The sequence below is a fragment of the Acanthaster planci genome, unplaced genomic scaffold (genome assembly GCF_054643075.1).
Source record: "Acanthaster planci isolate LZ-2023a unplaced genomic scaffold, COTS_SCS Contig154, whole genome shotgun sequence".
Taxonomy (NCBI): Eukaryota; Metazoa; Echinodermata; class Asteroidea; order Valvatida; family Acanthasteridae; genus Acanthaster; species Acanthaster planci.
Genome location: NW_028257775.1, coordinates 23,696 through 40,984, shown reverse-complemented (window position 1 = coordinate 40,984; position 17,289 = coordinate 23,696). Strand labels below are relative to the sequence as shown.

The window sequence follows — 17,289 nt, the reverse complement described above, 5'->3', positions numbered from 1 at the left end:
ATCAAGTCCAGTAGCACTAGTGAGGAAACGGAACGCGTTGTTGCTTGTTACACAGTGGAGGACCCTTTCAATCAACGCATGACCACAGGACTTGATGAGAACAATGAACAATACCATCTGACCATCTACAACGTGAAGCCACAAGACAGTGGAGAATATTTCTGTCGAATGTATTATCCGTACCGGTTTGCAAGCCCAGTAACACACGACTCTGCAAAGGCACTCCTGAAAGTAAAGAGGTAGTCTCCACCCATTTGTCAAGTTGTATCCCAACAACTGGGGGTGGGTGCAACTGTCGTTTTAAAATGCAGCCTCTCACCTGATGATCTACCTGGGAACATAACTTGGTTTGAATCCCCGTCAACCAATCAAAAGCGACTTCAAACTTTATGGTTGACACAACCACGGGGTCAGCTTTCAATACGAAGAATCTTACAGGAAATGGACAACATGAAAACTTTCATGTGTGTGGCTGGATTCAATGCGAATGGACCAAATTGCTCGGTAACACCTCTGAACATTGCACCAACTGTTTCAATCTCACCAAGTTCACTGACACTTTTCGAAGGCGAAACAGCCATGTTCACCTGTAACTTAACAGCAATATCCTCAGCAGCTCCAGATAAGTACGTATGGTTTGTGACCAGAGGTGACAGACCAACCATGAGAGTGGATCTAACAACCCTTGACAACCACAGAGGACTGTACAGTCTCAGTCAAAATGCCAAAAATTTAGAGATTCTTGAGGTATCATCAACTGACTTCAACAATACTGTCATCAACTGTTCAGCATTTCTTGGACAAACACCTTACAGTGGTGTCTCCTTGCTGACAGTTCTACGTGCACCTCTGACGACAGTGATCACAACTCAAGCTGCAACAGAGACCACAGCTACGGGCACTTATAAAGACAACAGTGAGACTACAACTCAGACAACCTCCACAGGGTTTATCATTGGAGGAGCTTTGGTGATCATAGTCCTTGTCATCATCATGGTTCTGCTTGCCCAATACCTGATCAGAAACATGCGGAAGGGTGGAAGACAACAGAGGCCGGGCATTCAAGAATCATCAAGGGAGGATGCAGCTGGAGGCTCCTTGCCCTTGGAGACAAATCCAACTTATGAGAATCTTTCGGACGTTACTCGAAGTCCACCTGAACCAGCTAGTCAAGCAACTAAAGAGACTGCAGGACACAGGGAAGATTTGTATGCAATCCCAAATAAAAGACGTGTAGACATCCGGCACTTCACCATGACACCGCAGACCAACAAGGCCTCTGCCATCCCTGGGTTTGTGAGTCTTCCTCGCAACTTGGAGCCTGTGTCCTCCTCCAGTAACAAAGACCAAATGAGAGAAGGCACAACCTACGCCAAGGAGAACAAACCCGGAAGGATATATCCAAAACCTGCTCCCACAAAGCCACACTCGGACAGCTCAGCCTCAGTCAGTGATGACATAGTTGAACCTGGATCTCAACAGGAGATAGACGAGTTGGAGTACGCAAATTTGAACTTAGACCATCCTCCTCGAGAAGGGACTGATGCCATCTATGCAAAACCCAACAAAGGTGACAAGGGCCACTCCAAGACAGCCTCTACTCAAGACATCTAAGGTACTTGTACCTGTAGCAATCAGGTTTTCCCCCAATTTCATACTGTATCATGAAACACATACATGTAGGTTAAGCTAAAATGGCTCCAAAATAAACTTCTGGCGAGTAAAACAACAAAGGAAATTCAGTACTGGAACTTCAGCCTTCCTCTCCTGCCAAAATTCCATTAGTTCATTACTCCCTAAGCAGCATGGAAGTAAGGGATTTCGATTTTCACTTTTGTTTGTGGGGGGATGAGCAGACACATACTGGTAATTTATTTTATAGACAACTGATTTCGGCCTGGTACGATACAGGTACCATCTTCAAAGCGACAAGTAAAGAGTCTCCGGGAGTTAGCAACGGATTTAAGAATTCACCAAAAACTGCAGGACGAAATCACTGCAACCGTGCAACACCAATTTGATGAGAAATAATTTCAAAATACACGGTATGAGTTCGGAAAAAGACCTGCTAACTACAAATGTTCATACTGATTTTAAAAATTTCACCAACGTCATTAGGTCAACATAACATCACTTCATATGTGCATGTAAATGCATGATTAGGAGTACAGGTGCCACATTCATGTACCCACTGAATATCATTTTGATCAGGCTTTGACTGATACATGTGAATATTGCAGTTTTTGATAAAGTGGTGTCAATTTTTGCAATAATCCACAAATCTACACCTGCAGGTGTACATGTACATGCACAACCAAAGATCTTGCACAAAGAATTTTGCAAATACCTAGTTTTGTTAAAAAGACGTAAATGAATGATAAATAAAGAGGAAAAGTAAATGATAGAAAATCTTGTGATGACACTATCATGATGTCTTCATTTTAATACTATCTACATGTATATGTACATTATACGATCTTTCTCTGGGCATAATTTAATGAATATGCAAGTTTCAAAAGTAACCGAAGTAGCAGCCAGAAAAAAAAAATGTGTACAAAGTCCGGGAAACTTATGGGAGAAAAATTGCTGGCAGGAAAAAAAATCTGAACTGAAGAATGCCTCTACCACAAGTACATGTATGGAGAAAGACAAAAGGGAAGTCATACCGTGGTTAATATGGGGTTACATATTACCCAGAAACATTAAATAAACAAGTCTGCTTAAAATGAGCAAAACATGCAATCCCTTCCTTGATTGCAGATTCATGTATCTCTGCTGATCTAAAACATCATGCTATCTATAAGCAGAACAGGAAGGAAACACAATAAACAATTTATATGGACTTGTGATTTGGATGTTCTATATGTACGAGCATGAACATTGTACTCCTACTATTACAATGATGACACAGGGACTACATGTAAGTCATTCATGATAATCACCATCTAGTGGCCACAGCAAGTACATGTTGTACAGGGACCTTATCATTAGGTAGGTACTGACTGCAACCTCATAGCTTGTCTGTCAACAGCTAATAAGAACAAGGATACAATTCATTCTGCACTCATGGAATAAGATTGGATGACTTCAACATGGCCAGAGTGTCTTCACAAATGTTGCCTATTGCATTTGTCATCTTAATTGTGCTGCTTAACAACTGTCAATCATTTACACACCATCCACCTCGTGAGATGGTTGTTGATGAGGGAGAGAATGTAACACTGACCTGTTGGTCTGACTTTATCAACATAACTGATATCAGAGACTGTGAATCCACAAGCACGACAAAGCTCCGTTGGCTGCGGTTTCCAAAGTGCAGTACCACAGCTGAGCGAGTTGTTAAGTGTAACACAGCACAGGGGCCTTTCAGCGGTCGCACAATTGTTCGATTTGATGCATCAAACCAGCAGTATAGTCTTACTATCAACAGAACCAGGCCTGAGGACAGTGGAGCATATTTCTGCCGACTCTACTTCTCTTCAGCAGAAGTAACATTCAGTTCAAATGCAGCCTCGTTAACGGTAAACCCACGTCCATCTCAGAATTCCACATGTGAAATACATCCTACACAACCAATGGCTGGTGCACCAGCTTCCCTTAACTGCACTTTATCAAACAAGGATTCAGCTAACCTCTTGGCTGGGTTTGCAAATCTACCGGACTGTCTCTGCCAGACGAGAAGCCAGGTACTGCGTGATACTGCAGACAGGAAGGAGTTCACTTGCGTGGCTGGTCCAGATGTGAACAGTGGCCCTACTTCAACTGTGGCCCAGGACACTACATGTACATTAACCCCCTCCACAAAATCTCCCTCGACAAAACCAACCATCTCTATTGCTCCCTCATCAGTCACCATTACTGAAGGTCAAACGGCAGTCTTCATATGTCATTCTGAGGCAATGACACTATCGACAGTTGATGAGTACACTTGGAGTTTGCACAAAGGTGACGGAACAGAATTGATGGTTGGTTTGTTGACAAAGGAGGAGCAAGCGGGTCACTTTAAACTTGGATTGAAAGGACAAATACTGGAAATTTTGCAGGTGTCGGCCACTGATCATAACAAGTCCGTGATAGGATGCACGGCAGTTATGGGCAGTGTGACTTACAGAAGCAGTCAAAATGCTTCTTTGACCGTCATGTCCAGCAACAGAGGGGATTGTGCAGGCATTAATACATCCAACGGGGATTCCACTGTGGTTGCAGTGGGAGCCATTCTGGGTGGGCTCATCTTTGCGATACCTGCTTTGGTTGCTGGAATCGTCCTGCTCTCTAAGAGAAGGAACAGTCATCTTAGACCAAGGAATGCCAGACCAAGCGTTCAGGAATTGCTCCGGAGAGAGCGGGTCACCATGTCTGTGCCGATAGCTGAGACAAACGCCACCTATGAAAACCTTCCACAGAACGATGCACATCAACTCCAACCATCGCCGAGAAGTCAGACGCTCGCCGAAGGGACTGCAGCACCCCAGGGAGACTTGTATGCAATCCCCAACAGAAGAGGTAAAGACATCCGCCACTTCACAATGACACTGCAGACCAACAAAGCCACGGCTGATCCTGGATTCGTGAGTCTCCCTCGCAACTTGGAGCCTGTGTCCTCTTCCAGTGCCAAACAACCCGGCACGACCTACGCCAAGCTGAGAAAGCCCATCAGGAAATATCAAAAACCCGCCCCAGCAAAGCCCACCTCACACAGCTCTGCCTCAACCAGTGATACCACAAGCACTACTTACCTTGGACCACAACCGGAGACAAAAGAACTGCAGTATGCAGACTTGAACTTGGACTGTCCTCCTCAGCAGGAGATTCCTACTACCGATGCAATCTACTCCAAACCCAACAAAACAGTTACTGAAAAAGGAATGACTGACTGATTGGTTTGTACATCACAGCCAACAGTCAGAGCACATATGTAAGTGAAACGAGAACTCCAACTGATTTTTAGTTCAGGGTTTGGGAAGTGGTAGTTTCGGTTTCTCAAAAAAGAACAAAAAAGCCACAATATAAAGACGTAAGAGAAAAAAAAACCACTCTCACAACATGATGGAATGTGGGAAAACCCTACAACTTACTATTCATTAGCATCTTGTCACTGTACATCATGCTACGCATAAACCATATACCAATTATACCCTTTTCCCACTTACAAACTGCTTAACCTGGAGATTTGCTCCCTTGAGGTCACAACTGGCGTAATCCCTGCCAAAGTACCTTACTACATTTCTACGTTAAGCTTTTCCATGAATCCTATGAAAATCTACCCTTACTTTCATCAAATCTCAGGTAATAAACCCAGCCTACAGTCAAATGTACATTGTTGGCATTTGGTATCATGTAACCTATAAAAGTTGGCTACATAATTGGCTTATTTCCTGTCAGGAATGCTGAAAATGAAGACGTATTTGTGATTATGCTCATTTAAAGCAAAGTCTAGGCAGCATATTCAACAGGATGTCTTGCAAATCTTCACACAGGCCTGTGGTATGTGTAAGACCTAGCCCAGGATCCTCATACGAGAAAATTTCCTGGTAAAAATACTTAAGTCGCCAAGGGACGTGTAGTTTGTAAATGTTGTAAAGGGTGCAAATAAGAAAAGTTTGGACAAAAAAATTCAACATTAAGGATAGGCCTCAGAATTGACGGTGACAAAAACATGTCAACAGCAATTGATAACTTAAGTGGCTTAGTGTTGTGTAGAGTGTAAAAGTTGAACAATGCACAACACATTGATTAATTTAAATGTACGCTAGCTAGATGTACATTGTAAGTTTGTGATAACTTTGTGTTTTAAACATTTACCAAATCCTGAATTTTTGAACAAATATTACAGATACACAGGAGTATTTATTTGAGTGTTTTGGGACTTGATTCAAATTGGAGGTATTTGTGATACTGTTGTGTGAATGAAAACATTCTGGCAAACACTAATCAGTGTTTTTCTGTAAACTGCTGTAAATTTCAAAGTATGCGCCATAAAAGTAGAACAGTAGGGGGATACTGGTATGTTGGAGAATTGTACAAATCTGAGTTTCAATGGTCTTAGGCTTTGTCGGTTTGTCTCTTCGTCTGTGTGATAAGCCTTTTGCAAGTTAATTTCAATCAAAATCTGGTACACTGAGTTCTTAAAATTCACATGAACATAACAACTTGAATTCTCCTTACTAAAACCAATGTTGCTGTACCTTGTGATTTGGGGCAAGCCTTTGCTTAGTTACACAAGAGATGCCTTGCAACAATACACTGTTCTCAATGGACAAAAAAAAGGCACAAAGGAACCAGTCCATGCCAGAGATGGTGGTTACTATTCGAAAGCTTGCCCCGAATCACAAGGTATAGCAACAGTGTCTTTAGTCTGGGGCATTCAAATCGTTATGTTTATGTGCAGTCAGATAACTCAGTGCACCAGATTTTATTAAAATTTAACTTTCAAATAGCTTATTATAGCACATGTACATTTGCCTATGTCTTTGAATTAAAAGCATGAGCTCAATGCTTTTCTCTGAACCAGGATTTTCTTTTACTAAGCAAGAAACTGTGGAGTCAAGAGTATGTCTACACGTACTGTATGGCGTACGTATGTCACGTAAACCCACACAAGTGTGCATTTGCCTGCAACTGGGGACCCCCTATTGTACCTCTTTTGTTTGTACCACCCATATGTTTCGTACACAGTTGTCAATCAGGGACCCTCTGTCAATCGCGGACCTTATTGTCCTCTGTCGTTCAGGGTCCCCAATTGAATGCAGAAACAAACTCAGAGACACACACGTACTATACGACATACGTATGTCATGCAAACCCAGAGACACAGTCGAAGCTCAGATTTGGAAGGCCACCTTTTGCTTTCTTAAACCTGGCATGACTGCGAAGAAAATGTGAAAAAGCAAAATGGCTGTTTTTCTGATCACATGTACAATATATGAGTAACATGGAGGAAGTTTTGTAGCACATAGGTATATGTATGCATGTCTGCATGTCTTCACAATTTCAATACACAGTACTTGAAAACCCCAAATTTGTTGGCAAACCTGAGCCGAAATTTCTGCTTGTATCGTACCATGTCTTATAAAAATACAATTGTACTTGTACGCGATATTTCATGTTATATACATCTATCTTTGACAGTCCACTGTATCAGTACACGCAAGGATAAAATCTACGAGGAAGTTGATTTTTAAAAAAATAGCTTCCCATTTCCTCCAGATTTTCATTTGTTGACAAAGCAGGAAAAGGCAAGCCAGCATTTTCTACATAATTAGTGGGCCTCTGTGCAGAGACACACAGTTGTTTGGATGTTTGCATGTGGTGTGTGTGAGGAATACGGTACATGTACATGTATGTACTGAGAAATTAAACAGACGCACAGGAAGTCAATGTCCAAAAAAAGGAGGCACCTTCTTTTTACATTTTGAGGAAAAAGGAATGAACATGTGGCCATTGTGCTTAAACCATTTTAAATGGCAAAGCTTTGTACATGAACATACATGGTATGTACAGGTGTACCGATAAATTTTTTTGTACATGTAGGTAATTGCAGCAACAGACATGTAGTTTAGTTGATTATAATTAAAAGTTCTAAAGAATTATTTCTTAATATTATACAGGTATGCATTTCTGAACTGAAAACATTAAATGCACTCATGAGACAAAAAACATGCAATTTTAGTATATTTACAGGACGAGTTTGTCAATGTACACAAATGCAACTTACATGTAGAAGGCTCTCATAAATTATCGCAAAATGGTGGTCTCACGCATGTCTCATTTTGCAATAGCCTACTGTATTTTCCAAAATATCCGGTATGCAAGATTAAGTTTTACAGTGGACAGATGGAAAGGATATCTCTTGTGGGGAGAATATTTTTTCCTAAATATAAGGACAACAATCACACATGTATGAGACATTTTTAGAACTGTGTTCATGTGGGTACATATGCATGTTAAGCTCTACATTTACGGAATGCTGCTACACTTACGTATGAATGCCATTTAATCTGCATAAATATTCCAGATATTTCCGAGACAAACAAAAATAATCAAATATATGTAATTACATGTAGCTGTAATTTAAAGTGCTAACGAAGGGAATGAGCCTTCGTGTATATTCTCATCTGCTTGCAAGTACAGAACCAGTTTTACTCGCTTTCAAACACACATTGTGAAATGTAATCCGTATATACCGGTAATGTAATGACAAATTTTACAGTAATTAGTATTTTAGTAACATTATTACACAGTTTTTCCAATTAGTCTGATTGTGCATCTTCCATTTTGGGATATCCTGTCGATTTTTTCTTCTCAAAATTCCAATGATTTCAACATCATGTTTCTTGATAATGTTGTCTTATTATGACAAGTACTTGGTGTAACAATGAATGTAGTACTAAAGAGGGAATGTAGATGTAGACACATTTATCTTTATCACGACTGTTTCCAGTAACTGCTTTGCAAGTTATTTGAATAATCAAAATTGTACACTGCTTGGATTTTTTCTCAATGGGTCAGTGGACCTGAAGAGATTTTTTGCCCAATTCCATAACTCTTGGCACTTTCCGTTGAAATGTAAGTGATCTCACCAATTGTTACTGGATCTTTTCAAGAATTCATATATCTGGTTTGAAATTTAGCATCGCTGTTTGTGGCAAGTGTTGTTTTAATATTAACCCTAACCCTCCTCAATCCTTCACCTGTTGGAAGACTGAGGAGTGTTAGGGTTCATGAAGTTGCCAAAGCAATATATAAGCGGACATGAGTGAAAAAAATTGAGCTCCCCTTTCAGTGTGCATGTACCGGTACGTTTCTAGGACATAAAAAAACAGTTCCACTGGAAGAGTGCGTAATTCAGTTACAGAAGGGTCCAAGGGATATATTTCAACAGTAAATGTATTGTGCAAATTAAGTAAAAACCAAATATGAGGTTTCGGCTCCAAAGTCCGCTTTCCCTTTTGCAGCTGGTACTCTCAGCTTTAGTGACTCAGAAAAAAAAGTTAGTGTTGAGCAAATTCCATGTAAGCGACAATTTGAATTGATGCCAAAATTGGTGTCGCCCTTGGTAACTGCAGTTCCACCTTTTTGAGGAATCAAATCCACCAAAATTATCAGTTCCATTTCCCTTTGATTCAATTCCGGAAAGAAAGAAAAAAAGACAGAAAGGGTTATGCCCTTTTCCCCAAATCGTGCAAAACTGAAAAAAAATAGGGATTTGAAGCAATTTTAAGGCAGCTAACCAATCACGTTAGAGACAGGTTAATATCTAATATTCACAACTTCCTGACAGATGGTAATTTCTTTCATGTTATTTTTAGTGGTGGCAATTTGTATTGATTCCAGGTGGCACTATCATTCCTGGCATTTACTCCAAAAAAGCTGAAATTGTCCAACACCGGAACAAATAATGCAGATATTAGCAATTTAAGGAAATGGCGAAGCTACACAAGTTGTAAGGCAATAATTTTGTTCAATTAAAGAATGCATGCCAAAAAAGTGGCTCTTGTATTTTGTGTCAGTGTCTAAATTTCTCTCCTAGGGCGAGTCCATTATGGCGCTGCTTCAAAATATAACCTTTAACAGTCCCCCTTTTCGGACCATTCCGGGCTGTGAACTTTCTTCACTCTGCCAAGTTTTCCTTCGTATTCCAAGACCAACGGAACGCCAAACCACAAAGGGAGGATGGCTTGGTGGTAGGACCTCTCCAAATGTGCCGCACGGCCACATGTCCAATAAGGGTTGAGATGTTGAGATTGAGTGGAAGGGGGCTAAATCCCGTCTCAGTAGAGTACCAAAATGCTGATTTGTACCAAGTGAATAAATATTTTCTTAGCCGGTCTTAAACGTGCATTTCAAACCGGCTCAGGAGAATGGATGTAACTAATGCCCGAGCCTTGGATTTAAATGTTGGTTAGTTTAAGACCAACCCAAAACATATTTATTCCCATTCAAAAATATCGTTTCAGTCAGAGGGTCAAAAGAAGTCTATTTATACAATAAATTTCCAAGGATTTTGTTCAAAAGTTTTACTTTATTTTCTCTAACACCCCCGTCCATTTTATGGTATATTCCTTGTGCAAGTAGTCAAGAAGAATCTCCTGATGTGGAATCGGCCTGCGCGTGGCACATTCTTCGTGCCGCAACACACACAGACTCCTGACCAATAGGAATGGATGAAACCGTCTCGTATCCAGGTGCCAGTGCGTTTTTACGCAACAAGCATTATCAAATCGCAGTAGACATTATCGAATGTTAGTACACAGTCATGTTGTGTGTGTCCGAACAGAGAAACTGTCTGAGGTATTTATGAATTGCTCTTAGTTAAAAAGCACGCCTGCAAGGGTGTCCAGGGGTGTTTCCTTTTTCCCCATCACTGGTGATGAGTACAGATGATACCTGAATGCAACTGCTACACAACCATGTGCCCTGCGCCCGGGCACGGGTAATGCATGTTTAGTGCATATTTAAATGTGTGCAGCATTCAGATTGAACTGACGATGGTCAAAAGTCATGAATTAATACAACTCAACCCAAGAGTTCTCCCAGTAACTTCCAATATACCTTCTTGGTGTCTTTTCTACCTTTTCCATTCTTGAAATCATTTCTTTGACCACTAAACTCAGCACTTCCTTTTTACTTTTACTGTAACTGTTGCTCTGTCATCAAGATCTTTTAACTCCCGTCTTACCTTCACAGTGTCTTCATCTTCCTTGCCTTGCTCCATCCTCCGCCCCATTTCCTCCAGCCACGCCTCCATCTCCCTGACCTCTCCCTGGTACCTGCTCCACTGGGGCACCACCTCCTTCAGCGCGTCCTTGCGACTCTCCGCATCTCCCCGCAGCGTGTTCCAGCGATTGCGGAGGGTGCCCAGCTTGGCCTCCAGCTGCCGGCACTGCTTGGGGTTGTGTTCCTTGGTCTGGCTGATCAGGGTCTCCCCCTGCGCTATCAGGTTTTCCACGTCGGGTTGCAGGGAATCGATGGCTTCACTGGTATCCTGAATGGGAAACCATTAACATTTACCCCAAAAACCGAGTTTGATTTAAATTTCATTTTGGGGGTTTCTTTATAGGGTTCATCTCATACTGGGGTTCCTTGCATTTCATGAAAAGTAAATTCCCTTATTTTTCTATGAGATTCCCTGACAAATTTTCCGAAATCAGGATAATTATTTAAACCCATTTCCAGTTTGACATGTTTTCCATATTGTTGAAGATGTTTCAGGTGTGAATGAAATACAACAAGCTGACCACTTTCTCTTTTGGCCTAATCAAATTCCATGACTTTTCCTTGACTACAATAGGAAAATGGAACTCATTTTCCAGGTTTTCCCTGATTTCCAGGGTAGCTGGGAACCCTGAATGTGGTTTTAATCTGTAACACCCAACAGACAGTTTACAGTCTCAATTCTCCAGGCAGCCATGTTGGTGGTCATGCACTGTCATCAGTCCCTTAATGGCATATGTTTCAATGAACACGTTTGAATGTTGTTGATCAGCAGAATGGTTCAGTGCCACATGTAAAAATGAGTCATAAGGCCACTGTTTCAATACTGTTTAAGTTTGCATGAAGAAAAGCAAGCAAGCTCTTTGTTTTGATGGATCACTTATTTTGATATCATAATGAAAATGGACGCTGTTGGGGATAACATGTGGAGCCTTCCCGCTGATTTCCATTGAGCACGATTCTATTGAAAGGCCTACAATCCAAAAGTGGCTCAGGTGACTTCTGGTCCATTTTCACAGAGAAGGTTACATGTATTCAAGAAGAGCTCATCTTTTTTGATAGCTGCAGGATTGTTTTGAAGCACCCATTCTACATAACACGTGACACCAACAAGGAAGACATTTCAGTAGAAACTGATGGTTTCCTCACTATTCCAAAACACTGTTTCCTTCTCTTGAAAGGCCTCAGCCGGCTAGAAATTAAAAATGCCTGAACGGACATTCAACATGAAGGATTTCGTTCATCTTACCTGCACACTTTGCTCAGCATCCTGTTCAAAGTCTTCCGGTCTCAGGTCCATACCGTCCACTAGTCTGTGATCACACAGGTCAATGGCTTGGTTGGTCTGCTCCAAGATGACATGAAACTCGGCAATGTGCCTCTCAGCTTCCTCGTCTTTGCCCGCCTCGCCTGCCTCCTTGTCGCCGACACTGGCGAGCACCACATCCAGGTTCAGGGCCCCCTGGACCGTTTCCACGACCTGCTGCTCACAGCGCTCGTCGACTGTTGAGTCCGTCCTCTCAGAGCTGTCCTGTTCCTCCCCGGCTGCCAGCCGGGCTGGGGTGACCCACTGCAAGGTGGAAAGGTCCGGCTGCATCTCCAGCTCCTCGATGGACTCGCAGTGCACAGTCTCATCAACGATCTCCTCCGAGATCTGTGCAGAAGTCTCCGCATCGTCAGGGACACAGGGGTGGTTGGGTGCTGACTGCACAACATCTTCGGTTTCCATGGCAATGGGCTGCTCAACTTCCTCCTTGGGAATCACCTCAGTAGCAGAAGCAGCAGCCTGACGATCCTTGTCCTCCTGTTTTAATCGTTCCTGTTCTCTCTCTGCCTTGAGTCTTTCTTGTTCTTCCTTTAATTTCTCTTCTTTCAATCTTTCTTCCTTCAATTTCTCTTCTTGCAATCTTTCTTCCTTCAACTTCTTTTCCTTCAATTTCTCTTCCCTCAATTTTTCCTCCAACCGTTCTGCCATCAACTTCTCTTCCTTCAACTTCTCTTCCTTCAATTTCTCTTCCTTCAATCGCTCCTCCTTCAGCCGTTCCTCCTCCTCCCTCTCCATCCTCTTTCTCTCTTCCGCCTGCCTCCGTTCAGCCTCCTCTTCCTCCGCCTGTTGCCGTGCCGCCTCATCCATCTCAGCAATGATGGTCTTCTGCTCCAGCTGCTTTTCCTGGCAATGGAAACACAGGTATTGCAGGAATGTCAGTGACCCTTGATCTCAACCGTGAGGCCCTTTGAGACCCAGTTGGGCTCTTAACGGCCTTATCTGTCACAGCCCCACTGTACTATTTACTTGTCAGAAATTCATAGTGTTGAAATATCAGGGGGGCCTGACTCAATTTGTCAAGGTTTCTCAAACTGTATTTTGTCGTCTCTCCCTTTTTTGTTTCCAAACGACTGTCATTAAAACTCTCTAAGCAAACAATTTGCAAGGGGGGCAAAGAGGACCCCCCCCCCAAAAAAAGAAGTCTGGCCCCCTGAATATTTGGTCTTGGAATTATTTTTGATTATTAACTTAACCACACAAAACAGCACGATTTCTGAGAATACCAGTACTTAAATTAAAAATTTACTCTGTCACATAAAACTGTTCAAATGGGCCAAGTGAGAAACAACTTTTTTTAACTGCCAAGGGTTACACTAACCACCCGGTCAAATCGACTGGTGGAGAAGTCATTTATCATTGCGTACTGCAGACAGAATTCTGATACAGGATACGATGTGTTTAGATTCCAACTACACACAACAACAACATCTGGTTCTCAGGGCCTTGTGCCCTGATCAGGCCAACGGCTTTTTTTATTCTTTCCTTCCTTTTTCTATTCAATGTGTCAAGTTGTAAACTCCACCCTTTCATCTCGTATTGGCATTTTTTCACTAACAACACATTCCACAGATACCGACATGAAGGGCATCTGATTTCATAACATGCTGGAAAAACACAGTGGACAGTTTGGGTCTCGGTGATTCCCTACACGTCCACAACACTCCCTGACAACTTCCCAAGATAGTTTAAAAGCAAGGCAGCGCAACAAAGTCCCTGTTTATCCAGAACTTGTTTATAGTTGAAAGAAAAACAAATCATTCAACCATTGCAACAAAATCAACTGGTTGACCACAATGAAATGAAACAGGGCAGAAAACACGACAAACACCAACAAAGCGGCACGTATTTTCAATTCTCCACTAATTTACTGCATAACATCCATTTTTTCAGAATCACTTTCACTTCCCACGTTTTACTTGCTCAATGTTTACATTTTTCTCCCAATCACAAATTTCAATGTTTACATTTTTCTCCCAATCACAAATTTCCTTCCAGAAGTAAAAACCTGTATGTTCTACGGGCCGCAAAAATTAGTACTTAAGTGGTTCTTTCACATATCAAGTAAGGAAGCTGTTTACCTTAAAGACACTATTTGCAAAAAACTACAAAAAAAATAAACAAGTGGCGCAGAATAACGATGGTCATAAAAGTGGTTCTTTGAATAACATATTTTCAAGTTCGGCATCTTCAAGATGATTTTGCCACTCAGCAATCTCCCTGTCAAATATTGGTAACGAGAAGCTCTCTCTACTCTATGCACACAAAATCCCTGGAACTGAGATTTAGAGCAAGCAAAGAGCAAGCAAGATAGTTCCTGCATTAACCACACTAAAAGCCATTCCTTGCAATGGGACCTATCCATGAACAATCCAAACATCTACTGTAATAGCAAACTTCGGCCATTTGAACAGAACAAGCTTAATACCCCTGATAAAATAAGAGACTTTGGTAAAAAAAAAAAGGCAGTCTTTTTCCCTTTATCAATGCAAAAAGCGAAACTGATGTGCAACCTACCTTGGCCCGTTGGCACACGTCTTCCCATCTCTGGTTGAGGCTGATGAGGTCGGGCTCTGTGGAGCGACGGCAATCGCCGCCCAGTCGCAGCAGCTCCAAGGCCTGGTCACGGATCTCTTCAACTCTCGTAGCTAGGTCCTCCGATTCCTCTTGCAATTTCTGTGCAAAGAAAAGGGGAAAAAAATAAGACTTACAAGCCTCAGAAACATAAAGTCAGGAGACATTCCCGATAGCAAACAGAGTATACCTTTCAAAACGACGAGTAGAAACGACCAGTTCCTCTTGGAATCACACAAATAACAAAAGACAGAGTAACTTCCGTTGTGTTTCCGTACACCTGCCATACTTCGTTCATGTCTGCCATGCAAACCCATAAGCCTCATTTGACCAAACTAATTACTTTCCAAACTTCAGTTTTTATAGAAAGACAGGATTCTACCACTTTTGCTTTTTACATTAAGCGGCGGCAAAATTTGCATACAAAGTCGGTACCCACCCTGCACTTGGCCAGTTCCTCTTCACCGACTTTCTCCTCTCTCGGCAGTTTGTCCGAGGCATCTAAGATCCTCTCAGCCTCGGCGAGCCACGGCTTCACCTCACCAAGACTGTGACGGAACTCCGCTATTTGATCGAGGTATTTCTAGAGAGAAACGCAGTAGTTCCAAAACAGATAAAACTGAGTCTCCCCCCCCCCAAAAAAACTGATGATACAGATCATTAAAATCAGTCAGGGTTGCAAATCGTGTCATCACAAGTCAATATCTCGCCAATCACAAGACACCTTACCTCAATATCAGTCACAGAAAATTCAAGTGATGTGTGATGCATGAACTCCATTGTATTTGCTTATTCTCCGTAACATTAAGTCCCCATTCCTTGAGACCTGACTTTTAATTTCACGTGTGACAGACTTGCTTATGACACTGAAATCAGTCCCGCTGTTTCAGTAGGGCAATTTCAATTAAAAAAAGAGAGTTGTCACATTTCACTTCGGGGCTGAGGGCATAAGTCTTAACCAAACTGGCGATCCTTAGACCACATGGGGAATAAATTTCTCAGAAACTGATTAGATGCCTAAAAATTTGTTCAGTGATTGGTATTGGTCATGCTCCCATGAAGCAGTATTTCACCTTGAGTTGCAGGTGCCTGTCTTTGACTTGGCCAGACAGCTTGGCCAGTCTCTTCTCTATCTCCTCACAGTCCTCCTTGAGGGAGTCCAGGCTGCCCTCCTCGGCCAAGGCGATCAGCTTGTCGGCCAGCTTCTTGCACTCGCCCATTGAGTTCTGCCGCTTCCTGACGTCGTGCTCCAGTTTCTGCCAAACCAAGTCACAAGAGGCAAACCGTTACATTTCATCCCCCCAAAACTCAAATTTTTCACTGCACTCCATAAAATGAAAGAAATTACCCTTGAATCTTACTTTATGTGTTCTTGTAAAAACACTTCGACATGATCAAACATTTATCATAAACATCAAACCATCAGGAAACATCTTTCATTATTTGCAGATGTTATGAATACAACAGTTTGGTAATGCCTAAGTCACTTGTCAACGTCATATCCCATAAAGTACCAATTTTACTTTCTTCCAGAATCTAGGAGTGTAGGCCAACTTGACCAAAATGACCTGACAGAATTTGGGGAATGAAAAAACTCCAAATAATCCACCGGAGGGGAATAATGACAAAGACAAGAGTTAAAGAATTACTTTCCAGAGCTTTAAACACCTGACAGGGCATGAGTTGCCTCCCAAATGGCTATGATTATGAGAGTTTTACACCAGTTATTTTGTCCAAAGTGCGACATCAGTTAAACCTCTAACAATCATCAATTTGGGGGTGAGAGATCTTGGGGAGCTTTCCAATAATTGGCTTCATCTCCATCTGATATTTAACCCCTCTGATTTTGAAGTTGTTGGCCCAACAATAATTCAAGTAGTGCAACCACAACACCGTACAACAGCAACAGTGCCAAATACTGAAGTATTTCTGTTTAATTTGAACAACTTAAGCCCACATCTGGGGAGTGCTTTTAGAGATGAAGCCTGAGATGCAAAGTACTGGAAAATGGCCTTGAAGTCCGGGCAAACCCTAAGTGGACACTGAAAAAAACATACACATGTGGCAGAACAAAAGGCCCAGCTCACCTTACACCACTCAACCTCCTGATTCAAGCTCTGCGGAGCGCCCTCCGCGTCCTCGTTCTGCTTCCGGCCCAGCTCCGCCTCCCGGGTCTGGCACCACTCGCCCTGGGCCACCAGCTCCTTCTTTGCCTTGCGGCTGAGCGACAGCGCCTTCTCCAGCTCGTCCCGCCCCTCCGTCACCCGCTTGCCCAGTTGGTTGTACTGCAGCTTCAGGGCATTCAGCCGCTCCGTCAGCTCAGCTGGGTTGTCCAGCTGCCGGCGCTCCACGATGCTGCGGCCTGTCTTAATGACGTACTCCACCTCATGCTTGATCTCGCTTAGCGTCTTGTAGAAGCCCTGAGATAAATAGTCATCAGAACTGATGCTGAAATGTAACTAAACAACTCCCAGCAGGATTGTCCAGGACGGCTTGTAATTAAACCACACCACTGTTGACAAACTAGACAGTTTTTAGTGACATTAACATCACATCTGTACAACCTAAAGCAAGTTTCTGAGTGATGCCAACTTGTCAATGACTAGTTGATTTTACCGGGTAACTTAAGTACATATTGTGTCCTGGGTACCGGGCAAAATCAATGAATAATGGTAGAA

The 17,289-nt window shown here is 42.3% G+C and overlaps 3 protein-coding genes across 3 annotated transcripts in view; 2 read left to right on the top strand and 1 right to left on the bottom strand.

Annotated features, from left to right (window-relative positions):
- Positions 1 to 250: 250 nt before the first annotated feature.
- Positions 251 to 2,253, top strand: LOC147795131 (uncharacterized). Its single transcript, XM_087132239.1, has one exon. It carries the CDS (start codon positions 442 to 444, stop codon positions 1,612 to 1,614), a length of 1,173 nt encoding a protein of 390 aa, XP_086988365.1. The 5' UTR covers positions 251 to 441; the 3' UTR covers positions 1,615 to 2,253.
- Positions 2,254 to 2,428: 175 nt separating this feature from the next.
- On the top strand, positions 2,429 to 9,498 carry LOC110981497 (uncharacterized). Its single transcript, XM_022239100.2, has one exon. It carries the CDS (start codon positions 3,093 to 3,095, stop codon positions 4,875 to 4,877), a length of 1,785 nt encoding a protein of 594 aa, XP_022094792.2. The 5' UTR covers positions 2,429 to 3,092; the 3' UTR covers positions 4,878 to 9,498.
- Positions 9,499 to 10,074: 576 nt separating this feature from the next.
- LOC147795130 (dystrophin-like) overlaps positions 10,075 to 17,289 on the bottom strand; it is a 28,918-nt gene continuing 21,703 nt past the window's right edge. Inside the window, exons 24-30 of the mRNA XM_087132238.1 lie at positions 16,699 to 17,031; positions 15,685 to 15,867; positions 15,051 to 15,194; positions 14,555 to 14,713; positions 11,963 to 12,883; positions 10,679 to 10,984; positions 10,075 to 10,146 (exon numbers count right to left, since the gene is read on the bottom strand). Of these exons, the coding sequence (XP_086988364.1) occupies positions 10,075 to 10,146; positions 10,679 to 10,984; positions 11,963 to 12,883; positions 14,555 to 14,713; positions 15,051 to 15,194; positions 15,685 to 15,867; positions 16,699 to 17,031 (2,118 nt within the window). The remainder of the gene's footprint in view (positions 10,147 to 10,678; positions 10,985 to 11,962; positions 12,884 to 14,554; positions 14,714 to 15,050; positions 15,195 to 15,684; positions 15,868 to 16,698; positions 17,032 to 17,289) is intronic.

Bases quoted from the DNA above. Each gene is read 5' to 3' on its own strand.
- LOC147795131 (XM_087132239.1), top strand. From the start codon at position 442: ATGGACAACATGAAAACTTTCATGTGTGTGGCTGGATTCAATGCGAAT.
- LOC110981497 (XM_022239100.2), top strand. From the start codon at position 3,093: ATGGCCAGAGTGTCTTCACAAATGTTGCCTATTGCATTTGTCATCTTA.